The sequence below is a fragment of the Aspergillus welwitschiae genome (genome assembly GCF_003344945.1).
Source record: "Aspergillus welwitschiae strain CBS 139.54b unplaced genomic scaffold BDQ94scaffold_11, whole genome shotgun sequence".
Lineage (NCBI taxonomy): Eukaryota > Fungi > Ascomycota > Eurotiomycetes > Eurotiales > Aspergillaceae > Aspergillus > Aspergillus welwitschiae.
Genome location: NW_020798705.1, coordinates 365,616 through 388,922, shown reverse-complemented (window position 1 = coordinate 388,922; position 23,307 = coordinate 365,616). Strand labels below are relative to the sequence as shown.

Below are 23,307 nucleotides of genomic sequence, written 5' to 3'. Positions count from 1 at the left end.
TGAGGATATTTGTTCAGGTAGCGAGAGATAAGCCTTGGCAGGAAAGCATATTAAAAAGCCTATATCGGTAAGATGTCAAAATCCCGATTGAGTGCATGGCCAAGCAGGATAGTGGCTCGGCACTTGGGGTTTGTGAAACACATATTTCCATGCAGTTAGCGGAAAGGGTATCTATAAGATCGAGAATGCTCCAATAAAAGAAAGATACAATAAAAGACTAGGCTTATGGGATAATATATGTTTTCTGCCATCCTTGCCAATGATGGAGCAGTATGCTGTTCTCAGTACAACACGCTTGGTAAAAGCCTATCAGCTTCTCACATACCAGGCAATTCAGACAGCGGTATTGGATCATCATTGGATAATCCAGGCTTGCCAAAAATCTAAGAGAGCAAGAAAAATGATGTACTATACATAATGCTTAACTGGCATCTTGATCGAGGAGCTGAAAGCGTGGGCCAATATAGAACGAGGTTTATTTCCTGCTTAGAATTCTCCTCTTTCAATTGGTGGAACGAAGTGCAGAGCAAGTCTATTGGCTAGATTAAAGAGAATGGAGTCATTGAAGCTAGAGGTGGGAATAAGGTCTCTCTCTTGAGCTTTTATAAAGGAATGTCGAAGATATCGAGATACTGAAAAGAAAATAGGAATTCATATCTCGGGATTGTTTGAATAAGAACATCTCGGGGCGAGGCACGAAGGTGACATTACTGAGCACCCATAACTTGCTTCAACTTCTATTATATTTGCTTCGCATGAAGTAAACGCGGTCCTTTTTGAGCTCCCCACTGAGAGGCCAGTGACTTGCACTTGTCAACAAGAGCTTGGTCATACGGAAACTAGCGATTCTCGAGCAAGAGATCCAACACTTCCAAATAATTCTTTTCGATAGCACACACAAGCGGCTTGAGCTGTTGTATGCCCATATCAGGCGCCCAGGTTTCATCACCCCAGCCCCTCAGTTCATCGCGGGCTAACAAGGCAGAGTTAACGCAACTTTATGTATCTAGTTATCAACACTTCGGACAGATTCCAGATCTCTTGGTTATAATCGCCATGTGCACATCCTTATATCCTCCGCAGTTTGGCTTGCCACATGGAGGCTGAGGCTCATAGGAGGTGATTATATGCTTTGGCTGTTCAGTGCAATTGGTAAATTTGGTTGTGGAGACGAATCGAACGCACATGTTGGTATTGGGAAAGAGAAGCCGTGCTGGTGTATGATCTCGTTAGTCCTGACGCGACACCACTAGATAAGTGCTTGAAGGAGCCACGTGACACTTACACTGATGAGGAGCACTTGTAATGACAGTAGATAGAATGATAGCTATCAATGAGCTTCGCAAATCTTGAAGTTGATATATTCCTTCACACAACGGGTGTTGCTTGCGTAGTATTTATGCACTCCCGGAGCTTTCTCTCTATGCTACCAGCCGACATTGTTTTAGGATATGCCATAACCTTGTAAAGGCAGAGCCTGTATGCACCATGCGTGCATGAAAGGTGATAGCCGGAGTTATAGACGATATATACCAGTTCGCTGGACAAATACTGGTCCAGAACGATAGTTTCCCGATAGAGGATGTCGACGCGCTGACAGTTAGACAAACATTATACATCGCGTCTATCTGACCAGGCAGAAGAGAGGTATGTCCTGGCAGGGAATATAGTCAACTAGACTTGTCCCGGCGCATCGTTGGTCAATTCCTGATGCAGACGGTACTGCCCTTGATATATCTGTGCCGGGATAATCACCGATTGAAGACGAACGATAAGCCATGTGTGGTTGAAGCTACACGAGACGCTCAACCTGTGCTGCGCTGCAGATGCATGGCTCCGCAATCCAGCGTTCCTGCCCTCGTCCCGTCCCGTCCTGTTGGGCCAAAGTGAGAAAGAACCTTTAGCTTTATCTGCCCAAGATGATGAAAATGCAGTCGATTCCCCCAACTGCATATGGATTTCTGTTCCTGAAGGGGGGCTTTTTGAGAATAGAGCCGTCAAGCGTGTACCGGAGGATAGGCGGACGAAGCAGGAACTGGGGGCTAACAAAGGCAATTCTAATTAGTGATTCTCGCTTCCTGTCCGGACAGTTAAATCTAATGCTCACCTATATAGAGGATGTCTCGCAAGTTAGACCTCATTATGGAAATATCGTGAGGTTACTCGCTTTATCCCTGATAATTATCTTTTTGGCAAGCATGTTCTGCATTAGCAAGCGGAAAAGGATGAACAAAGTATGCAGGAAGAAGATGCCATAGGCTAAAATAAATCACAGGTGCTGTAGTAGCTCGAGCTGGTTATGTGAAGTGAATAGCGCGGAATAATGTATACCCTTATCCGTTCGTGATGGCCTTCACGCTAGACATAACACTATAGTATGAGAGCACGTTGGCGATCCGGGATGTAGTTCAATGTGTGTTATATGTTTCTGTGTAGAATTTCTCTTCGTAGCGTTCTTTCTCTCTGGCGATGCCACCGTCCAGATTACCATGCCCTGTGACATGGGAAAAGCGAATGCCACCGTGCAGGTTACCATCCCCTTTGACATGGGAAGTAGTGAGACTTCGCCGTTTACTCTCATAACGCTTGGACATACTGCTTAGATCTCTTAAGACAGCAATTCAAGTCGATCAACCTCGAAGAACTAGTGGAAACACCATGGAGGAAGAAAGAGGCAGAGCTCGTGTGTCTGTTAGTATTGGTATAAGCCAGTCGGTTGAAGCCTGATTCTAACCTCACGATATCCAGACAATGGAAAGAGAACCTTCTCAACCGCTAGGGTATCCAAAAGCTATTAGTTATATAATTATGGCACCCGGTCTAGAGGACCTTAATTTCGTCCCAAACTTCGGAGAGATCGCGTATCATGCGAAGGGAACATTCCTATCTATGGGAGGAACTGCGATGCTAGAACGTTTGCCATCAGGAAATGTGGCTAAGACACCGCTGTCGAACCCATACTCCGCGAGCCTGAATGAGCGCCACAGACAAAGTATGCGTGTCGAGGCCCATGTTTATGAGTGTCTCAATGGCCATCCGCGCATACCAAAGCTGATTGATTGGGACCCAGTCACCTGTTGCTTGACACTTGAGTATTTCGAGAACGGGAGCCTTGGCGATTTCGTAAGAAGAAATCACCAATCAATAGACGATTGCATGAGAAGCAAATGGGCAAGACAAGCGGCCGAAGGTATCCAGCTGCTTCACCATCACAATGTCATCCATTGTGATATATCGCCTAACAACTTCCTCCTCGACTCGAACCTGGACTTGAAAATCTCGGATTTCGCTGGCTCCTCTGTTTGCGGTTCACCAGGCTCTGCTCTTCCCAGCATAAGCTATCGTGATCCAAGTATTGAGTTTTATGTTCTTCGATGCTCGGATGACATTTTCAGCCTGGGCTCGGTGATATATTTTATTATGACCGGCAAACACCCTTATCATGACCTGCCTATTGCAGCCGTGAAGGATCTCTTTCGGCGTTTCCAGTTCCCTGAGGTCAGTCATATCTATTGTGGAAGTATGATAAGACAGTGCTGGCTGCTGGAAGTGGATGCCATTAATGTGTACGAATACTTCAGGAGGTTTGGATGATCGAACGGTTTCTGTATTCTCAGTTTCACAGCCAAATATATGACGTTCATCTTTATCCATTCTCAGTAGCCATCCTCACCGCACGTCACGGCGGTGCTCGTAGCTAACAATAAGAGCGATAGTCACTGTATATCGTATATATCATATCGCTCATCTCGGCGTGGGGTGGTTCTGTCGCAAGTGGCTGTCCCGACCGAGAGACACGTATATTATGCTTTTTGCAGACGCGTTAAATACGCGCTTTTTTCGGACACCATTATGCCATTTTTTAACGACTGATTGTAGTGCAAGATGGAATCAACCGTATATCATATAGCCAGAATGAGAAGGTTGCACATTTGGCCTAATACCAATGAGTCAAACGTAAGAAACATTAGTGGGATAGGATTTAGCTCTTGATAAGTTCAGAAACAGCTAATCAAGTCCCAATGACAGCGTTCGTTTTATATAGAATGTGCTTTCTTTGTATATGGTGTTGAGTGGAATGTCTTCTAATGAACGTCAGATATCTGTTTTAACCAAGGGAGAAGAGATGTAGACGCCCCTGAGTGAATTCAAGAGACCTGAATCACTACAGTATCTGGTTCCGCGATGTATCCGAGTGAAGCTTTCAGAAAGTCATGTGAATGAACCCGTTAACCGTATTGGGTTTCTTCGATATGTGCAATTCAATTCAGAGCAAACTTTTACAATATTTTCGGTTTTATTGGAGAGTCGTTGGGATGACATCTAATTTCTGATTACCTGTAACATCATTGTCGCGTCGGTTGCCCTGGCTAGCCAGAGATTTATTAGCTTGGTAGAATTTCCAGAAAACAGTCTGTTCCGAAAAAGCATATGCTATGCCAGGAGAATATTGGGGTTGAACATGTCCCATCCGCCTACCATGGCTATTGGTGTAAACCGAAGCCGTAGAGCGATCCTCCAGTGAGAATCGATTTACAATTCAACTCTTTCTAACGCGTGGTGACCCAGAAAGTTAATTTTGATGGAAGTGAAGAGTAATGAAGTCATCCGTCAGATGACACCCGCACTGACAATTCTATCATATATACGGCTAGAAGTCAGAAATTGTTGAATACTAGAAGTTAGATAACTCTCCTTGTGAATCGGAATTTGTCGTTTCATTATGTTCCCGAACCTACAGAGCTTGTCCGAAGAGGACGAATATAAGGATAACCCGGCACCTTCCGGCCGGCGGCGGTCATCTGTGGTTCCACCTAGCCTGCAGTTCCTCGTCGATCAGGACTCACAGCAAGCTAGTAATGAGCCAGCCGAGTGGGAAAAGTCATGGGATCAAACGTACGTTTTATATATTGCTGGATGGTGAGCTAGTTGATCTTCTAACCCCACTAGGACTGGCAACCCGGAGCTTTGTGATTTCTTGGATCGAGTCTCCTCTAGAGATCCAACCGATCCGGACCGACAGGGTGGGGACAAAATGCGAAGGGGTTCCTGAGATAAAGGACATCTCAGACCGCCAGCTCAGGGACTTGACGGATCATATAGTTAATCTTGTTGTATTGTGCATGCAATTACCCCCCCTTTCTTTTATTGGAATAACCGGAATCCCACGGGTTCTCATTCACCATGTCATTACAATTATGCTCCATTATAGTATGGTTGTAGCTGAGTGTTGGTAAGTTTGCTGCGTGAGGAATGCTGCATCGTCGAGTGTCTTGTGAAATATCTTGTTGCTAGGGGAAGGGCTGAGTGGTGGCCAATGCGCCTGAGCTCGGAATACCCGAGGATCCATCGAGACATTTTGTGTAGAGATGTTTGTGGGTCGAACCGGAGGAATATGGCATGTTCCAACAATGATGGCATCACCACGTCAACGAAAGTGGACAGACTATAAAGTACTAAGCTTCAGCTAATGGAACGCCCACCAATCGCATTACAGATGGCCCGCAGCAAGTGGGCCATATCAGCCCATGAGAATCAGCCCATTTTTCATCTCTCTGATTAGCAGAGGTTCTGACGTCTGCCCCGGACACCAGGATATCATCTCCACCAAGTCTACAATTGGCTAATGGTGGGTCTAACTCTGAAATATCTCGCATTGAAGCGGCTCTCTCTTTCTTTTTCTTCCACACATGTACCGCATATTTTACGCAGTTATATCAAGGAACGGTCCCTTATAGCAGAGCTTTCTCTTTGCCATAGACTTGTTCGATAAAGATCAAATTGTCATCTCTGCCCTCTTGTCTATTGTTTCCTAGGGCGTGCTCCGTAACCCCACACAATGGACCGTCGCGTCACAATTGCATCCCAAGTCGCCATCGCTGCCGTGGCTGGCTATTGCATCTACAAGGCATTCAACGCTCGACAGCAACAAAAATCCCTGAAGGATGCCGTGCCCAAGTCTTCCGCTGCACCGCTCACACCAGAGCAGATCAAAATAATCAAGGCCACAGTCCCTGTTCTACAAGAATATGGAACCAAAATCACCACTGCCTTCTACAAGAACATGTTGACCGCGCATCCTGAGTTGAATGCTGTGTTCAACACTGCCAACCAGGTCAATGGCCACCAAGCACGTGCGCTAGCTGGTGCACTGTTCGCATATGCATCCCACATCGACGACCTCGGGGCCCTCGGTCCTGCCGTTGAATTAATATGCAACAAGCATGCATCTCTATACATCCAAGCTGACGAATACAAGATCGTTGGCAAGTACCTACTGGAAGCTATGAAGGAGGTACTCGGAGATGCCTGCACTGATGATATTCTCGATGCGTGGGGTGCCGCATACTGGGCCCTGGCCGATATCATGATCAACCGCGAAGCCGCACTCTACAAGCAAAGCCAGGGTTGGACCAACTGGCGCCAATTCCGCATTTCCAAGAAGGTGCCCGAGTCGGACGAGATTACCTCGTTCTACTTGGAACCAGTCGACGGCAAGCCACTGCCGCCCTTCAGGCCAGGCCAGTATATCTCGGTGAGCGTCCAGGTTCCAGAGTTGAAGTACCCCCAAGCTCGTCAGTACTCGCTCAGTGATACCCCTCGCTCGGATTACTATCGCATCAGTGTCAAGAAGGAAACGGGACTTGATCCTCGTGCTCCGGGTGCTAAGAGACACCCCGGGTACGTCTCCAACGTTCTTCATGACATCATCAAGGAGGGCGATCTCATCGATGTTTCTCATCCCTACGGAGACTTCTTCTTGTCCACTGCTGAAGCTACCCACCCGATTGTTCTTCTGTCCGCGGGTGTCGGTATGACGCCCATGATGTCTATCCTGAACACCATTACTAAGAAAAAGCAACGCAAGATCCACTTCATTCATGGATCCCGTACCACCGAGGCTCGCGCTTTCAAGAGCCACGTTCAAAAACTGGAAAAGGAAATCCCTAACATGCAGGTGACCTATTTCCTCAGCAGGCCAGGTGACAGTGACCAACTGGGTGTTGATTACCACCACGCTGGACGAATTGACCTCCAGAAACTCGATGGACCATCCCATCTGTATCTAGACAACCCTTCCACGGAATACTATATTTGTGGTCCCGACACCTTTATGACGCAGATGGAGGAGGCTTTGAAGGCTTATGGTGTGAGCGATGACCGGATAAAGATGGAGTTGTTTGGTACAGGTGGTGTTCCTCACAACTAGAATACCCTTCCACTCTTGCTGTGTTGTACTATACATTGCTTGAGATTTCATGTTTACTAATGATATTCAACGATCGGAATCCTGCAACTGAAACTGATACCCATGAAAGGGAACATTCTTCATTTATTTCTTCGTGTCGATGCCGAGAAACACACTGTCTGTAATTCTAACTACCTAAAAGAAAGAGAAGAAAGACCTTAAAATGTACGGGTTGGTCTAAGACCGAATATAGTCCAAGGCCCATGTCTCGCCCGAAGTTCAGCCTCCACGACGCCTCAGTGCTCATCCGCCCCATCCATGTTTATTTTATTCCAATCAGCATAAAAACGAGAGTAAAGTAAGCACGCAACCTGTGATTCTCTGCCCATCTACATAAGCCTCGAACGGATACCGAGTTCTTGTTGGGTGACTATTGGTCCAGAGAAACTCACTCCGACGCCGATCACCAATGACCCAGATCCAAACCATATACAAAGTAAGCAACGTAATTAGCGACTCGCTAAAATTCTGCTGATTCTTAATCCTGCGATTGGTGGTACATGGAATAAGCTTTACACTTTAGGAGGGTTAGTTCGTCAACTTTTGGAAAAGAAGGGGATACTTTAAGTCGATCAATTCTTGCTTCCTCAAATTCTGCGGTATCGGGAGCAGAAGCTCGCCACCTATCGGATACTAAATAGCCTAATATTGTGCCTCTGAATGTTTTCTCAGCAGCCTTACCAGGTATATCATTATATAATATGCGAAATGACGCTTTCATTGCCATTCCGTGTACCACGGTTGGAAGTCTACGCCACAATCACCAATTTACACTTTTGCGACACGAACTGATCGATGGACATCAAATAATAGATACACGTACTGCTATAACTATCCTCTGAGTAATGCCAATCAGCATTTCACCGAGCAAAATACATCACAACCATCCTTCTAGAACCCCGAGAGAAGAGGCTCGACGATATTGCGGAAAGCGCATTGGTTCTGGCGAGGAAGCCGCGTGGATTAAATGTGAACGGAAGGTATACTGCGCATGAAATCTGCGAGCTGGGTTACAGGCTATTTTAGACAAAATTTCCCCGTGGGCCATTCTTATCAGGACTTCAACTAGATTATCATTGATGGTTCTGATTCGTTGATCAGATGGGAGAACATAAGTACTCTGTACAGCTATCTGATGGCTCACGGCCGGCCTCGCTAACGTTGCCACTTTTCGAGCCACCCAAAAAAAATTTCCTCTGGCGGGTCTCGCTAGATTTTCCTTCTTCGCCCCGCCAACGCTACGTTCGCTGCTAAATACAACTTATCTCCTGCATCAACGAATCTATCTTTCAAAGTATTTTTCCGACTTGATGATTGCCTTCGGGCAGACATGCGCTCCCACTTTGGCTGGTAAGGTGCCAAACCAAGCCTGCCCCTGTCCTTCTTCCTTCCCTAGTCCACATAGAAGACCGTCTTAACATTCTGTTTCGTCTTTATAGCGTGACATGTAGACAACGTAAAGTGAAATGCAACGAGGAGAGGCCTATATGCGGCCCATGTGCCAAGTCCTCCCGTGATTGTGTCTTCTCCGACTGCATATTCCGTCACTACAGTGCCAGCGATCTCGCCGGCGATGAAACCGGATACGCGACACAGACATGGGTCAAAGTACCTTCTGACCGTAAGCTAGACTCCTGTTCACCTCTGTATCCTCTAATTTCCGACAAATGTGCATTCAGGATAATTAGAGCATTTGCTGAGATTAGTGCAGTCGTCTTTTTCCAGGTCAAAGACCCTTTCGCTGACGACGAGGAACCAACATTCCTTCTGGAGAAGCATCGTTCAATTACGGCTACGCCGATAACCCCTGCCAGTGAACAAGAGGTGATTGCGAGATCTGCTCATAGTTCCGCACTGCCTACAAAAAATGGGGTCTTGACCGCAATTCTGGTCCGACATTTCAAAGAAGGTCCTAGTCAATGGTATTTCTACCCCATCCGTATGCCGACATCAGAATAAGGAACAATAGCTTGACATTCGTCTAGGTTGGACTGCTTTGACACCAATGCCTATTACTCCATCAAGGTGCCCGTCATGGTGGCTACCCGGCCCATGCTGAAAGCTGCTGCATGTGCCCTTGCCGCCAAACATCTGCACCGGATGTGCCAGGGAGATGCTCGTCGGATGTTGCAGTTAGCCCATCTTCGCAACAGCCCCCTTCAGTGGGCTGTTAGAGGGGTTGACTTGAAATATGAATCAGTACGTCTTTATGACGAAGCTATTCGGTACTTGAAAGACGCGATAAGGCTGGAGATTCCGAACAGCCGGCGAGACGAGATGTTCGCCGTCGTTGCCATTCTTTGCATGTACGAGTTGATCGATGCTCCCGGTACCGAATGGCGAGCACATTTAAGCGCCCTGCCCTTCCTCTATTGCGGGACTGTGGATGATTTCAGCTCGACATCCTCTCTACCAAACTCTCTGCTGCACATCTCGCGCTCGGTTTTTTGGAGTCTCGTTCGCCAAGACTGTCTTTCGGCTTGTAGGTCAATCACTTTCATCTTCTCTCTTCTTCCTCCCTATGTCAGCTCATATACTAAGAAAAAAAAAAAACCAGTCATCAACGAGACACAAACTCGCCTCAACCTCTTCGACCTTGTCATCTGGCGCAATTTCGGTCTTAATATTTCCGCCCATGGTCATCTCTTACCACCCTCCGTCTCCTCTACTACCATCAACACCCCCATTTCCTCCTCTCCGAGCCCTCATGCCCGAGTCCCATCACACAGTGCTTGGCTTGAGGAAGACACACTCAGCAATGCCTTAGTTTGGATAATGGGCAAGATCATAAACTTCATCACGAGCGGTGACGGAATCAATCCAGGAGACTACGAGAGCCCTCCAGGCCAACGTCCATGTTTCGGCACCACACAAGAGGATCTCCTAGAACGATGGAAATTACTAGAGTTCGAGCTGACTGCCTGGTACGATACCTTACCCGATTCTTTTAAACCGTGTGGTCGTACCCAACTGTTTCTGTCCAACTTCGATCCGACACATCAAGAACCTATCCCCACCCCTACAGAGAATGTCGGAGATGCAGATACGATAGATGCGATCTCCTTCATCATTCCCATGTGTGCCGTCACCATCCAGACCTACCACATGGGCCGCATCCTGCTTTTGAGCAATATGCCGCAAGAATCTACAGCTATTCGGTCAACCGTGACGGCGCGACTGCGCCATTATCGTCAGATCGCGGGGTTGGTGGTGCGTCATGCGCGCGAGATCTGTGGGATTAGTCTAGCTGGGTTGCCCGATGCGATACTTTCGCATACAGTTCAACCGTTGTTCGTGGCAGGACAGTGCTTCGAGGGGGATGCGGAGAGGCTATTAGTAGTGGATCTGCTGCGACGTGTGGAGAGCGATACGGGATGGGCAACAGAGTATCGGGTGAAGGAGTTGCAAAAGCAATGGGCGGATGGGGGGTTGCGGTGTGGGAGATAGTTAGCCAAACCATTCCAACTTGTAAGGAAGTGAATCCTTACAAGCCACTCGTATGTGTACCTGAGTATATAGGGGGCTTTAGGGATCCGCAGAGTATCTGCGGGTAATGCGGGCCTTATGGTCTTGTATTAACTTTTTCCCCTAAAAAGAGTTGCTTACACAACTATAGTTATCTATGAATTTGCGGTGTATTATCTGGATAGTGACAGTATTGTGAATTGGTACAAACGAAATTGAAATGCATTTGATGCAATTGGGCCCTGCAGACATGATTCGTTGCAGATAGCGACATATCAACAAATCCTATACAACAGATGGTGGGAGAAACAAACTCCCGCAATGAAGAAATTTTCCCGAGATAAATCTAGACCTTCTTATCCATCACTCCACTACGCTTCTCCCCGCCCCCATCAACTTACAAGGTAGATAAATAATACCCGATGAAGTGGATCCAATTCCCCGGGTGGCTCTTGTCCATTTAACCACGAGGAAATCTTCCCGAGAGCAATCTTTCCGAGCAGCCGATTCTCGCCTATCGTGGTCCATCGTGCTGACTGCTTTTGTAGATCATGAAGCCCAAAGAATTTTTTAGGGCCCACGAAGATATAAATGGGGGGCAGCATTCTGAAAAGTAGTGTTTTCGTCAATAGACATCCCTAGAATCTTAGGTTAACTCTGCTCACCAGACTTGAGACCATCATGGCGCTGATACCAGGGTTGTCTCGCTATGTCTGGGCCAGCATTCTATGCTCGATGGGGGGCTTTCTTTTCGGGTGTGTAAATCCTGGGCTCATCGCAAAATGCAACTTTGCAGCCCGAACCCGAACTCCTCATACAGCGTAATATCGCTAACCATCACCGGCAATACAGAATGGACACCGGCATCATCGGCTCCGTGGTAGTAATGGACCAATTCAAGCAGAAATTCGGATCCTTTTCATCCATCGTCCACGGTCTAATAGTTTCCTCCATCCTGATCCCCGCCGCCTTCTCATCCTTCTTTGGTGGAAAGCTAGCCGACTGGATCGGACGACCCAAGAGCATCACAATCGGTGCTCTCATCTTCGGCATCGGATGTGCGATCGAGGCGGGCGCAGTGCATCTGGCCATGTTCATCGTTGGCCGTGTCGTCGAGGGACTCGGAGAGGGTCTATACCTGGGGACCCTTGTAGTGTAAGCCCTCCAACCCCACTCTCTCCTCTCTACTATCAACCCAAAGCGATAGCTAATAAGCTACAACAGATACATCTGCGAGATCTCCCCGCCAAGTCAACGAGGCCCACTAACCACTGGCCCTCAACTCCTCATCACAATGGGCCTCGTAGTCGGCTTCTTCACCTGCTACGGATGCGAGAAGCTACACTCATCCATGGCATGGCGAACGCCATTCACCGTCCTGGCTTGCATTTCCATTGTCTTTAGTCTAGCTGCTTTCTTATGGCTGATTGACTCGCCCCGATGGCTCACGCTTCATAATCGCGTCGACGATGCCACTCGCGCTTGGGAGTATTTGCAAGTAAGCGAGGCCGATCGCGAGGAACTCCTCGAAGAGGAAGAGCAAGTCGACGTTCATGAAGAGGCCTTGACGCATCCGTTGGCCCCGACGGGGAGTATTCTTGCCCCGAATACCCTGGATCAGGTAGTTTCGCGGCATAGTCGGGTCTCTCATCGAACTAAGCCTAAGGGAATTGAAGAAGCAACTCTATTCGACGCATTCAAGCCCGATGTGCGTAATCGGACTCTGTTGGGCTTGTTCCTCATGGGCATGCAGCAGTTAGCTGGGATTGATGGGGTGTTATACGTGAGTTTTCCCACCCATATTTATTCTCTTACTTGAACTAACTTCCAAAAGTACGCCCCCATGCTCTTCGAACAAGCCGGCATGACCTCTTCACAGGCCAGCTTCCTCGCCTCCGGCGTCTCCGGCATCGTCATCTTCGTCGTGACCATCCCAGCCCTCATCTACGCCGACTCCTGGGGCCGCCGCAGCAACGTCATCCTCGGCGGTCTCGGGCTCACGATAACCATGTTCGTAATCGGGTCCCTGTACGCCGCCAACGCAGTCCACCATTCGACCGGCGCTGGTCGCTGGGTCGTCATCGTCGCGATCTATCTCTTCGCTGCTATTTACAGTGTGTCTTGGGGCGTGAGTTGTAAGGTCTACGCGGCGGAGATCCAGCCCCAGCGGACGAGAGCGAGCGCGACGTGTCTTGCGCATGGAAGTAACTGGGTGTCGAATTTCTTTGTTGCGCTTATTACGCCGGTTCTTTTGGCGAAAAGTAGTTGTGCCGCGTACTTTCTGTTTGGGGGCTGCACGGCGTTGACGATTGTTGTTTGTGGGTTTTGGATGCCCGAGACGAAGGGGCGGTCGTTGGAGGAGGTGGAGAGGTGTTTTGTTAGGGGGAAGGAGAATACATAATTAATGGCGGAGTAACGGATGATTTATGATAGATGATAGATAGATGGCTATATGGTTAGATGATAGATACGTTGATAGAATGCACGATGTCATGTTTTCTACCTTCCAATTCACGCATGCCCGTTATCCAGCGGGACATAGTGCCTGGGATATCCAAGACATAGTTACTTTATCTCCACGATATCGAGACAGATATATCGACAAAATGAATTAATTACCTATTACATGATCTCATATAGTACATATGCGCCATATCACTAATTCCCGGTGGCTTTCGCATACATAGCCCTGGTATGCTCCCACACTTTCTTGCCCACCCCACTACCCAGATACCTCTCAACCAACTCAGCCTTAGCCTTGACAATAGAACTATCATAATCCACCCGATACGCACCACTGCCCTTCGCACCATCAGCCCCAACCGTGGCCCCCCCTTTCACCCGGGGCGCGAACAGCGGACTCGTAGCCGCATATACATGCCTTTCTCCGGACTCCTTGACAGAAAGAAGCCCAATGGACGAGCAAACAGGCGTCAACGCAAAAAGGGCCTGAGTCAGTCCCCGCAAAAGCGGGTTAAAATCACGCATGATATTCGTGTTCACCGCACCAGGACGGCTATGAACCCAACTGATGTTGGGATGTGCCGCCGCCAGTTGGGCCATGTAGAGAGATGTCATGGTGCAGGCATGAGCAGCTGCATTCGGGAGGGTGTAATTGTTCCGGAGGTCGAGATCATCTTCAACGAGTTTGCCCTCGTTTCCCGGGCTCATGACGGAGACTACTCGGGCTAGGCTGCCCGATGAGGCGGCTTGGTTTAGTAGTGGAAGAAGATTCTCGGCGAAGCGCATTCGGGCGTAGTAGTGAAGGCTGAGTTTGCGGTCGATTCCTTCGCTTGTTTCTGTTTTCGCAGTCAGTTGGAGAAGGGGGGGGTGGGGGGTGAGAGGTTTGTGGAGGGTACTAACCAGTCCTTCCCTGCGTGGTCAAGATCCCTGGACTCAGGAAGAGGAGGTTGACTTTGGACTCCTTTTGAGCGATTTCGCGACATGTGGTGTCGACATTCTTGAGGAGAGAGATATCGCTTTTGATGAAGTCTACTGTTGCGGATTGGTTGACGGTACGTAGTTCTGAGATGATCTCCGATGCTTGGGCTTCGTTGCGCCCAATCAGGTAGATGTGGGGAGCTGTCGCATAACGGGTGAATTCTTGCGCGGTCGAGAGGCCAATTCCACTGGTCCCGCCAACTAGAAATTGTTAGTCAGAGATCAAGATAGTTAGCAAAGTCGTGCACATACCGAACACAGCAACCAGACCCGAACCCAGGTTCTTGACATTGGCTAGCTGCCCGCGGACCTCTGAAATGGCAACCATCTTCTCAGCTGGTTGTCGGGAACTATTAAGATATTCTATCTTGGATGGAAAATATGTTTGAGTGCGGATAACTCTTGCTGCGATAATTTTGAGCCATAAATTCAGTTGACTTCGTCGACTTAAATAGCTGGGGGGAGATGCTTGGTGGCTAACGTCAGCCACGGCTTGGCTGACCAGATGCGGCAGATGGCTGAAGTCAGCCACGGCGGGACCATAAATCACTGCTTTCTCATATAGATGCTGTCAACCTAAAAAATATCTCCAACTTCGCATGTTCGATTCTACTTCTGCTGATTACCTCTATTGGTATTAGTCAGTCACATAATACGTTTAGGCCCACCCAGCCGGGTCAACGCCTATCAACTCAATAGATATTCCGTTGATGGGCTTGCCGAACATCCGTGATCGGCCCTTCCAGTGCGACTTTTGTGTATCACCACAACGCGAGGGATGACAGTCTACTACTAATGGCGATTAATACAGCAGATCACGAAAGGTGGTTCAGGAACAAATGCAATCCATAAGCTGAAGCTGGACCACCCCATGATGTTGTGCATATATGGCCGAGAACCTTGATCCTGAGCATATCTGTACAGGAGTGTTATCGAGCATCAAATCCCGTTTAAAAATCGTTGACTTATCAAAGCCATCGCGACCAGGAGAGATTTATCATACGATAAGCCGTCTTGGCGTGAGGGGTTCAATCGGCCGAGCTGGAAGAGTAGGTGGCATATAAACCCCGGGAGCTCCCTGCATCCAAATCCCGGAGATCCCCTCAGTCTCACGCATCGACTCTCCATTAACCCGCCATGCCATCTCAAGTGCGCGTCGCAGTCACCCAGGCAGAGCCGGTCTGGCTGGACTTGGAAGCAACCGTGAAAAAGACATGTGACCTTATTGCTGAAGCAGCTGCGAACGGCGCTCAGTTGGTGACTTTTCCCGAGTGTTGGATCCCGGGATATCCTGCCTGGATTTGGTGGGTACAACCGCACCGTATGGCGCCAATGACATTGAGACTGACAATCAATTATGGGTCTGCGAAGGGCACGGCCTGTTGACATGCGCCTATCATCTATTTACATACGAAACTCCCTGAAGATTGATTCCCCGCAAATGGCCAGCATCCAGCAATGCGCAGCGGAGAATAAAATCGTGGTTGTGTTGGGCTTTTCCGAGAACCTGCATAACTCCCTGTATATCTCGCAGGCTATTATTGCCAGTGATGGGAAGATCCTCACCACCCGCAAGAAAATCAAGCCCACTCATATGGAGCGGACCATTTTCGGTGACTCGTTTGGAGACTGTCTGCAGAGTGTAGTCGATACATCAGCCGGTCGCGTTGGTGCTCTTTCCTGCTGGGAGCACATCCAGCCTCTGCTCAAGTATCACACTTATGCGCAGCGGGAACAAATTCATGTTGCCGCATGGCCGCCTCTGTTCCCTCATAGCGAGGACGGTTCCTTGTTTTCGATGTCCACCGAGGGTATGAACGCCAACCAAAAGGGACACACGGAAGAAATGCTAACATATCTTCTCTCGTCTAGGCACCAGCTCCATTGCGAGGACCTATGCCATCGAAAGTCAGTCTTTTGTCCTCCATACCACAACAGTCATAGGCCAGTCTGGCATTGACCGGATGGCCACATCGACTGGCGCCCTGATGAGCACCCCTGGCGGAGGTTGCTCCGCCATCTTCGGGCCCGACGGTCGCCAATTATCGCAACCCATTCCTAGTGCAGAGGAGGGGATTATCTACGCCGACCTCGACTTCGAACATATTTACCACTCCAAGGCATTTGTAGATGTCTGTGGACACTATAGCCGACCGGACCTTCTATGGCTGGGAGTGGAGGGCGGTGTTAAGCGCCATGTAAAAGACAATGCAACTACTGCGACAGCACAAGTGGAGCAGCAGGAGGAGCAATAGTTAAACTATATGTGAGAATGCCTTTGGCAACCGAGACTTGCCGAATCTTTGCATTTTTCGACAGAGGAACAAGTTCAAAATATACTCCCAATTTTCATCTTGCATCTACAGATAGCGAAATTTCAAGCACTCAGGTTGTATCAAACATCAGTACAAAAACTTGAGTCACAGTAAGGTAACATTTGCACTGTTCCTGGCAGCCGCTTCTAATTGGTTGTATTTCAGGTCTACCAGAGTGCGATCCTCTGAACAGTTACTAATCACTAGATAAAACAAAGTACTATAGGAAATCTTTCATATTGTTCTATTTCCTTCAAAAGACTGCCTTCCTAGGTCCTGTGGCTATCGGTCTAACAATTTAAGTTACACGGCGAAGTTACAGCACGCAAGGGGTGAGTCTATACTTACTGGGTACCTAGATGTCTGGGTGCTTCCAATTCGGAAGGCCCGAGATTAGTCCAATGGAAAGTTGACGGTTATAGCTACTACATATGTATTTTGGGCCCTGCACTCCAGTTCCAGCCACAGCCACTTATGCTTACTTTCCCTTGAAAAAGGCTACTGAGCGGCATTGGATGGAACATCTCTGATTTGTTGAGTAGATATACGGCTCTGCAACTAAGGTAGCCACCGACAAGGATCTAGGTTGGAGTGTTATGTAGCTTTGCAGTGTACTGATAAGGCTCTCAGCCTTGTTGGTTCCTCCTTTAAAACTCCTGCTTACCTCTAGCCTGCCTCAAGGCTTTCGCATCCATCACTAACTGTCTTCACTGTTCCACGATGACATCCAGCGACGCTGACCAGCGACAATATCCCGCATACGAACTACTACATAATGAAGTTGACGAGCTTGACCCCGAGATATTATCAAGTGTACCTTATGCCGCGACGAGGCATGATGTTGAAGATCATGAAGATATGGAATCACATGCTGTATCACCTTCTTCGAACACGTCAGACGAGAATGAAGCATCAAACTCCCGTCCGACCTCACCCTCCCCGACATTAGGAAAACCTCCCCACTACAGATCCGAGAAACCGGAAAGCATTGAATCAGTATCAGACGGGCCCTATACATCCAGCTGGTTTGCCTTGGAGCTCACAGGCATCATTGTTTCAGCGGGTCTCCTAGCTGCGATAGTCATCATTCTGAAGATGTACGATCATCAACCTCAACCGAAATGGTGGCACATCTCCCTGAATTCGGTCATCTCCTTTCTCAGCACACTTTCCAGAGCCAGCCTCATGTTTTCTGTCGGGGAGTTGATAGGACAGCTAAAGTGGGTATGGTTTACTCAGCGGGACCAACCTTTGCTACATCTGCAGTCCTTCGACTCAGCCAGCCGGGGTGCTTTGGGAAGCCTAACGCTGATATGGGCCATGCGTGTCCGGCATTTTGCAGGGGTTGGTGCTTTGGCCATGGTTCTTGCCTTGGGATTTGATCCCTTTTCGCAACTGCTGATACATACTTATGATAACCTGGTTGTAGACCCATCAGGGACTGCACTGATCGGTAATGCCACAGTATACGACACCATAGGCCAATCCGAGTACGAAAAAGGCATGTATATAAAGTAACCAATTCCATTTACTCAAGACTACGTGATCGAGAATACTGACCACAATACACAGAAGTAACGGTTGCATACGTTGACCCTGTGCTCAAAGCGAATGTCTACAATTCGCTCTTCAACACCGATCCGAGCCGGCCGTGGGCCATTCTGCAATACTACTGCTCCTCAACCAACTGTACCTGGGATGCAGTTGCTTAGCTCGAGATTCGGTCGCTTTGTACCAACATCACTAGTACATTGACAGTCAACTGCTCTACCTTTTCTAATGCATCAGCATACGCAGGAGAGAGTAACTGTACTGTCACACTACCGAAAAGCGGGCTCTCGGCCTGGTATATGCCAGACGATTACTCATTTAGCACCTTTTCAATGACCCCAATCTCCACTTATGATGCGGTGGTTTATACCAATGCTACATTGATTGCAATTCAATACATGGCCCCTCGGGCCAACCTGGAGCTGCTCAACGATTCCCCTATGACGAATGGCACACAGTGGGAAGCTACAGAGTGTTCTCTGGAGCCCATCGTGCGCAGCTTTCGTCCTACAGTCTACCAGAACAACTACAGTGATAAGACGCGGGCGATCTGGTTTCAGTATAATTGGACTTCCACTAATAATGTCCATCAGTCTGCAGGATTGAATCTCACCCCTGACTCTTGGGGTTCCGATCTTGGTGTGCACAAAACCCCGCAATCTTTCATACTTAGTGGTGATGCCAAACAGTGGATATATCCCTTCCTAACCGCCATTTTCTCGGGTCAGGCGACTAGGTCCGGATCGGAAATATATTTCGACCCGCTGGATAAAGGCTGGTATGCTGGTTTTGACACGCTCCAGGCACTGGCCGTGGCAAATATTACTGGGTGCAGTGAGATCCTTTCCGATCGACTGTCCTGCGCGATGGACAACGTGGCTGCGGCGATGTCAAAAACCTTCCGAGATGTGGCTTACGTCGTCAATCCCGCATCGGCTGCCATGACGACGGGTAGGGCGAAAGTCAGTGAGGTCTATATCGTAGTGTACTGGGCTTATCTGGCCTTGCCCGTTCTTGTCTGGACTTTAGGGGCTATCCTGGTGTTCGGCACGCTTTGGAAGACTCGCCGCGCTCGTGTGCCCGCTTGGAGAAATGATACGCTGCCATTGCTGTTCTTGTATCGGGATCAAAGTGAGGGTATGGAGTCATTGCAGGGAAGCGAGACTGTGCAAGCAAGCGGTCATGAGATGGTAAGGTTGTACACTGACGAGAGTCGAGTCTTCCTTGTTCGGTGTACGGATACCGATTCCATACGTCCTTGAGTGGCTGCTGCTTTTTATCCGGAAAAATTCTCAACTATCCCAATATTGGACCATATTAGCAAATAGACTCAGTTGATTCGCCAGTTCAACCCCACTTATTGTGAGATTAATTTACTTTCTCCCTTCGGTTACATTTTAAGTTGACTATCTATAAATATGAATTGTCATCCCGGCCCTTTAAAGGGCCACCTTACTGCTCAACCCTAGGCAGTTGCCACGAATCCCTATATTTTGCTAGATGATTGTCACGTAGAATCCACTCCGCCGAAATATACTGTCAGTATCACTTCACCACATTAATTTATCTGGTGTAGCTACAAGGAATTGGATGAGCTGATCATACGATTGTCTTGTGGTAATACCATGGAGGTAGTCTTACTGGACCTTGTTCATTATGGTTGGTACTGACTGTATCAGGTGAAATGTTCCTGAAGATGACGGGCTTGGTTGCCATCAAACCCGACTGAGCTCTACAAGAATGCCAACTATACGTATATCTCGCCGTCTGAAGAAAGCATATCGCCCAACAGATTACACTACGCCAGTGCAAACAGCAGCAGATAACCGAATTTGGCACTCGACGCTCAAAGCAAATACTGTTAGGGTTTAGAAGAAAGACTGTTCTTATCCAAATTCGGTCGCGTGATATCTAGGCAAAAATTCCCAATACACTTAAAAGGGTCCTAGCGCATCATATGCCTCGAGGAAAAATCCATGGCAGAGAGTTGCAGGTATAGTGAAATATGATACAAAATAATAATACAGATATGATTTCCACTGTATTCTAGCAGTGCCATGTAAGCCCACCAAGAAAATTTATCTATCCCTCTACCCCGGAAATAAAGAAATTAACCAACCTAAATATCTTTCCTTGCATGCCGACTATACTTCTTCCTCAACGTCCCCCCATACTACACACCACAACAATTAGCCTTTTATTTCTACCAAAGTGCCAAAAGAAAACTCACCTTCATCAACACAACCGGAATGGGAATAAACGCGCACCCCAAAAACGCCAACGTCGAGCTCGCCCAATCGACCCCCAGATTCTTATACATCGCCGTCGCAAAAAGCGGAAACCCTGCACCAAAGGCACTCCGAAACAAATCATTCCCAGCGAGAACACTAGCCGCATACTCCGGGTACGCATCGGAGAGATAATTCAGCACGGGGTTGAAGAGCAAGAACGCACCGACGGAGAAGAATCCACTCCCGACAATCGGCATGATCCAATGAATAGAGGGACGGGCACTCCACCCAAACCAAAACAGACAGATAGGGATGAAGAAGCCTCCCACGATAGCGGGGGGGAGACGCGCCTCTGGGGGAACATTTCCTGTCTCGGGGTCGAATTTCGGTTCTAGGTATTTGTGCATCCACCAGTAATATGGAGGAATGGTGATCAGGGCACCGGTTAGGATGCCGATGTAGGCGAGACCCTGTTGGCCGAGGTTGAAGCCGTAGATACCTGAGAATACGATGGTGAAGGATTCGAACCATACGTAGAGTAGACCGTAAATCAGGGCGATGTATAGGTTCAGTAAGAAGACCATGGGCTCGGTGAAGTTGAGCGTGAAGGGCCGGACGAGCGTCATCATCGCGAGTTCTCGCGCTGTGAGGTGTTCGCTGGCGAGTTCGGGCTCGCTGCGCAAGTTGGACCGGTTGGTCAGTTTGCGGAGACGGCGGGCGCGTCGGTACAGAATGTTACTGGAGGAGGTCTCTGGGAGGAAGATTATAAGTACAACTAGTGTGAATCCTGATAGCCACATGAGTTCCCAGATCGTCCAGCGCCAGCCTTTGGCTTGGGCGGCAAATCCGCCGACTAGGGGACCGAGCACGGGGCCGCAGATGGCGCTGATGCCCCAGATGCCGATGCCGTAGGCGCGTTTGCGAGGAGCGAACATGTCGGCGAGGCTGGCGCCGCCCTAGATGTTGTTAGTGGACGAGGGGAAGTGAGGGGAAGGGAAAAGGTACCGTTGCGAGAGCAGGCGAGCCAAAGAAGCCAGTCAGGAAGCGAAAGGCTAGTAGGGTGCCGAGGTTCCCGGCCAATGCAGCTGGGACTTGCAAAGCAACAAAAACAATTAGTGTCGCGATGTAGACGGAGTTGCGACCGATCTGGGGCACCTCGCTCATGGGCGACCAGAGAAGCGGGCCCAGTCCGTAGCCAGCCACGAACAGGGTCAGTCCTAGGGTAGCTGCGACTTGGCTGATCTGGAATTCGCTCATAACTGACTCGATACCAGCACTGTAGATGGCGCTACCGATGTACACGCTGAAGGTGAGCAGGCAGATCTCGAAGGTCACCACAACTTTCTTCCATAGCGGCCAGTGTTGAGGGTTCTAGTGACTTAGCTTCTGTCCAGAAGAGAATAGTAAAGTAAATAGCATACCTCCGGATCATGATCATCCCACCAGTCGATGATGGTCACGTCGCGTCCCTTTTCCGGGTCAATGGCGGCTCCGGTGATGCCTTGATAGCGGCGGCCATTATGTGACCACGCCGTCGAGGGTACTCTCGTCATGGACTCGGTGTCGGCTGCGCTGAAACGCTCAGGCTCCGGTACCTCATCGGCATCGGGACGACCAGTGTAGGCCATGCGGCCCGATTTGTCGAGGTTGATGTACTGCTGCCATAGCGAGGGGTCTTTTTGCTCCTCGAACCGGAAGTACCGGCCGCGCGAAACGAGGCGGATAAATTGGCCGAAGACGGAATCTTGGATGAGGCAGGACATTCTACCTGTTCTAGTATTTCCTACTTCCTACTGATGGGTTTTACAGTGATATGGCCTACTGGGATGAATTTTATAGGGGTGAACCCCTGCGTCGGTAACTGGTTTGGTTCCTGGATCAAGCAAGCAAGATGGATGATGTAGCCATGATAACACCTCGCCACCTGCAGTCAGCCAGACTCCGTTCTGGTCTCGATGCTGCAATCTCAAACTCAGATCAAATAAATATGTCTGCAACGTTGCGCTATCTGAATAATTATCATGGACTCTTTCTTCAAACCCCCATATAAGTAATTTTTACGATGGTAGAATGTGCACGGGGATAATGGTGCTGATCCGAAGGATCTCACCCGAGGGGTGGGGTAGGGTTGGGTTAGGGCGCAATCCGGTCCCAGTGGAATACAGAGATGTCTTGCTATCATTACTAAATAACAGCTCTGGAACCCGTCGATCTTTAACCCAAAACTGCTGGCGACCGAGGCATTTGTTGCTGCACCCCGGATTGAGAGACAGCTGATCGATCGTGCCCAGCAAACGTCATGTATCCCCCACTCGTCGGATTTGACCGACCAGCAGGACAAGCCAACCACCATGTTTGCTTTCTTAGTGCCCTTTTAGTGTTATTTAGACCCTGCGCGAGGGACACCCCCCCTTGGCTGACCCCCGCATGACCCCAACATCTCACGCCGCGTGGCTCCCATCTCGACCTCTCCTGGAAGCCATATCCCGTGCCTGCCAGGTGCTGAGTCCGTCTCCGGTCTCCCGCCTGCCAAGCCTACCCCGAAGCATCTCACTCGCATCTCGATGGCCTGCTTCCGTTAGTCCTAAGCGGAAGTTGTCCGAGCCTCGTCCCCAGATTGTCGGTCTGTCCCACCTGGACTTTCAGGACCGGGTCTGGGATGCCACGAAGAGGCTCGATCCCCGGATTGTCCCCCGCAGCCAAGACGCTCCGTCCCACAACAAACCCAGCGCGTCTTCGGAATTTTGTCGCTTTGCTACTCGCCAAGCTGTCCAGCATGTCAAGCGGTGATAAGCTCGTCGCGACAAGTCGGATTCCAACGTGGGATGTCTTGCTGGTGGATATCGTTCCCTGCGCGATCCATTGGCTGCTCTCTCCCCGATCCCCGCATGATCACATTTTTCGTAGTGAATTCTCCCCCGGGCTAGTTTGTCCTACCTCACCATGAATAGGTGACGTTCCGACTGGCTGTCGGTAACCGACGTAGCTCTGATGGGGGTGACTGGGTATAAATGCCCCTCCTCCCTTGCAGATGCCAGCTGTTTTAAAGAAAAAC

General features: G+C 49.0%; 9 protein-coding genes across 9 annotated transcripts; 6 read left to right on the top strand and 3 right to left on the bottom strand.

Annotated features, from left to right (window-relative positions):
* Nucleotides 1-4,723: 4,723 nt before the first annotated feature.
* Nucleotides 4,724-5,053, top strand: BDQ94DRAFT_169110 (uncharacterized protein; the record flags this gene model as incomplete). The annotated part of the gene is made up of 2 exons (XM_026771220.1): nt 4,724-4,896; nt 4,951-5,053. 2 exons carry the CDS (start codon nt 4,724-4,726, stop codon nt 5,051-5,053), a joined length of 276 nt encoding a protein of 91 aa, XP_026627815.1.
* A 558-nt stretch (nt 5,054-5,611) lies between these two features.
* BDQ94DRAFT_15308 (flavohemoglobin) lies at nt 5,612-7,293 on the top strand. Its single transcript, XM_026768078.1, has one exon. The coding sequence runs from the start codon at nt 5,840-5,842 to the stop codon at nt 7,208-7,210; it is 1,371 nt and encodes a 456-aa protein (XP_026627814.1). The 5' UTR covers nt 5,612-5,839; the 3' UTR covers nt 7,211-7,293.
* A 774-nt stretch (nt 7,294-8,067) lies between these two features.
* Nucleotides 8,068-8,331, bottom strand: BDQ94DRAFT_140893 (uncharacterized protein). Its single transcript, XM_026765717.1, has one exon. It carries the CDS (start codon nt 8,295-8,297, stop codon nt 8,127-8,129), a length of 171 nt encoding a protein of 56 aa, XP_026627813.1. The 5' UTR covers nt 8,298-8,331; the 3' UTR covers nt 8,068-8,126.
* A 100-nt stretch (nt 8,332-8,431) lies between these two features.
* On the top strand, nt 8,432-11,020 carry BDQ94DRAFT_140892 (Zn(II)2Cys6 transcription factor domain-containing protein). Its single transcript, XM_026765716.1, has 5 exons — nt 8,432-8,599; nt 8,689-8,870; nt 8,961-9,171; nt 9,235-9,731; nt 9,807-11,020. Exons 1-5 carry the CDS (start codon nt 8,580-8,582, stop codon nt 10,694-10,696), a joined length of 1,800 nt encoding a protein of 599 aa, XP_026627812.1. The 5' UTR covers nt 8,432-8,579; the 3' UTR covers nt 10,697-11,020.
* A 2,290-nt stretch (nt 11,021-13,310) lies between these two features.
* BDQ94DRAFT_140891 (uncharacterized protein) lies at nt 13,311-14,683 on the bottom strand. The gene is made up of 3 exons (XM_026765715.1): nt 14,408-14,683; nt 14,078-14,356; nt 13,311-14,013 (listed from the first exon to the last, which is right to left on the bottom strand). Exons 1-3 carry the CDS (start codon nt 14,481-14,483, stop codon nt 13,373-13,375), a joined length of 996 nt encoding a protein of 331 aa, XP_026627811.1. The 5' UTR covers nt 14,484-14,683; the 3' UTR covers nt 13,311-13,372.
* Nucleotides 14,684-15,256: 573 nt separating this feature from the next.
* Nucleotides 15,257-16,480, top strand: BDQ94DRAFT_15260 (carbon-nitrogen hydrolase family protein). Its single transcript, XM_026767998.1, has 3 exons — nt 15,257-15,459; nt 15,527-15,966; nt 16,028-16,480. The coding sequence occupies exons 1-3, from the start codon at nt 15,293-15,295 to the stop codon at nt 16,408-16,410; spliced, it is 990 nt and encodes a 329-aa protein (XP_026627810.1). The 5' UTR covers nt 15,257-15,292; the 3' UTR covers nt 16,411-16,480.
* A 710-nt stretch (nt 16,481-17,190) lies between these two features.
* Nucleotides 17,191-19,351, top strand: BDQ94DRAFT_177632 (DUF3176 domain-containing protein; the record flags this gene model as incomplete). The annotated part of the gene is made up of 5 exons (XM_026772959.1): nt 17,191-17,694; nt 17,737-17,923; nt 18,043-18,159; nt 18,229-18,799; nt 18,857-19,351. The coding sequence occupies 5 exons, from the start codon at nt 17,191-17,193 to the stop codon at nt 19,281-19,283; spliced, it is 1,806 nt and encodes a 601-aa protein (XP_026627809.1). The 3' UTR covers nt 19,284-19,351.
* Nucleotides 19,352-20,140: 789 nt separating this feature from the next.
* Nucleotides 20,141-22,015, bottom strand: BDQ94DRAFT_177630 (MFS transporter; the record flags this gene model as incomplete). The annotated part of the gene is made up of 4 exons (XM_026772958.1): nt 20,141-20,194; nt 20,252-21,208; nt 21,258-21,623; nt 21,674-22,015. The coding sequence occupies 4 exons, from the start codon at nt 22,013-22,015 to the stop codon at nt 20,141-20,143; spliced, it is 1,719 nt and encodes a 572-aa protein (XP_026627808.1).
* Nucleotides 22,016-22,818: 803 nt separating this feature from the next.
* BDQ94DRAFT_140887 (uncharacterized protein) lies at nt 22,819-23,293 on the top strand. The gene has a single exon (XM_026765714.1). The coding sequence runs from the start codon at nt 22,912-22,914 to the stop codon at nt 23,197-23,199; it is 288 nt and encodes a 95-aa protein (XP_026627807.1). The 5' UTR covers nt 22,819-22,911; the 3' UTR covers nt 23,200-23,293.
* The last annotated feature ends 14 nt before the right edge of the window (nt 23,294-23,307 follow it).

Coding starts and splice junctions, on each gene's coding strand:
- BDQ94DRAFT_15308 (XM_026768078.1), top strand. CDS start 5,840: ATGGACCGTCGCGTCACAATTGCATCCCAAGTCGCCATCGCTGCCGTG.
- BDQ94DRAFT_140893 (XM_026765717.1), bottom strand. CDS start 8,297: ATGGCCCACGGGGAAATTTTGTCTAAAATAGCCTGTAACCCAGCTCGC.
- BDQ94DRAFT_140892 (XM_026765716.1), top strand. CDS start 8,580: ATGCGCTCCCACTTTGGCTG. Junction 9,172..9,234: donor AAAGAAGGTCCTAGTCAATG/GTATTTCTACCC, acceptor ACATTCGTCTAG/GTTGGACTGCTTTGACACCA. Junction 9,732..9,806: donor CCAAGACTGTCTTTCGGCTT/GTAGGTCAATCA, acceptor AAAAAAAACCAG/TCATCAACGAGACACAAACT.
- BDQ94DRAFT_140891 (XM_026765715.1), bottom strand. CDS start 14,483: ATGGTTGCCATTTCAGAGGTCCGCGGGCAGCTAGCCAATGTCAAGAAC. Junction 14,357..14,407: donor GGGTCTGGTTGCTGTGTTCG/GTATGTGCACGA, acceptor AACAATTTCTAG/TTGGCGGGACCAGTGGAATT. Junction 14,014..14,077: donor GACCACGCAGGGAAGGACTG/GTTAGTACCCTC, acceptor CTGCGAAAACAG/AAACAAGCGAAGGAATCGAC.
- BDQ94DRAFT_15260 (XM_026767998.1), top strand. CDS start 15,293: ATGCCATCTCAAGTGCGCGTCGCAGTCACCCAGGCAGAGCCGGTCTGG. Junction 15,460..15,526: donor GGATATCCTGCCTGGATTTG/GTGGGTACAACC, acceptor GGGTCTGCGAAG/GGCACGGCCTGTTGACATGC. Junction 15,967..16,027: donor GTTTTCGATGTCCACCGAGG/GTATGAACGCCA, acceptor TCTCTCGTCTAG/GCACCAGCTCCATTGCGAGG.
- BDQ94DRAFT_140887 (XM_026765714.1), top strand. CDS start 22,912: ATGCCACGAAGAGGCTCGATCCCCGGATTGTCCCCCGCAGCCAAGACG.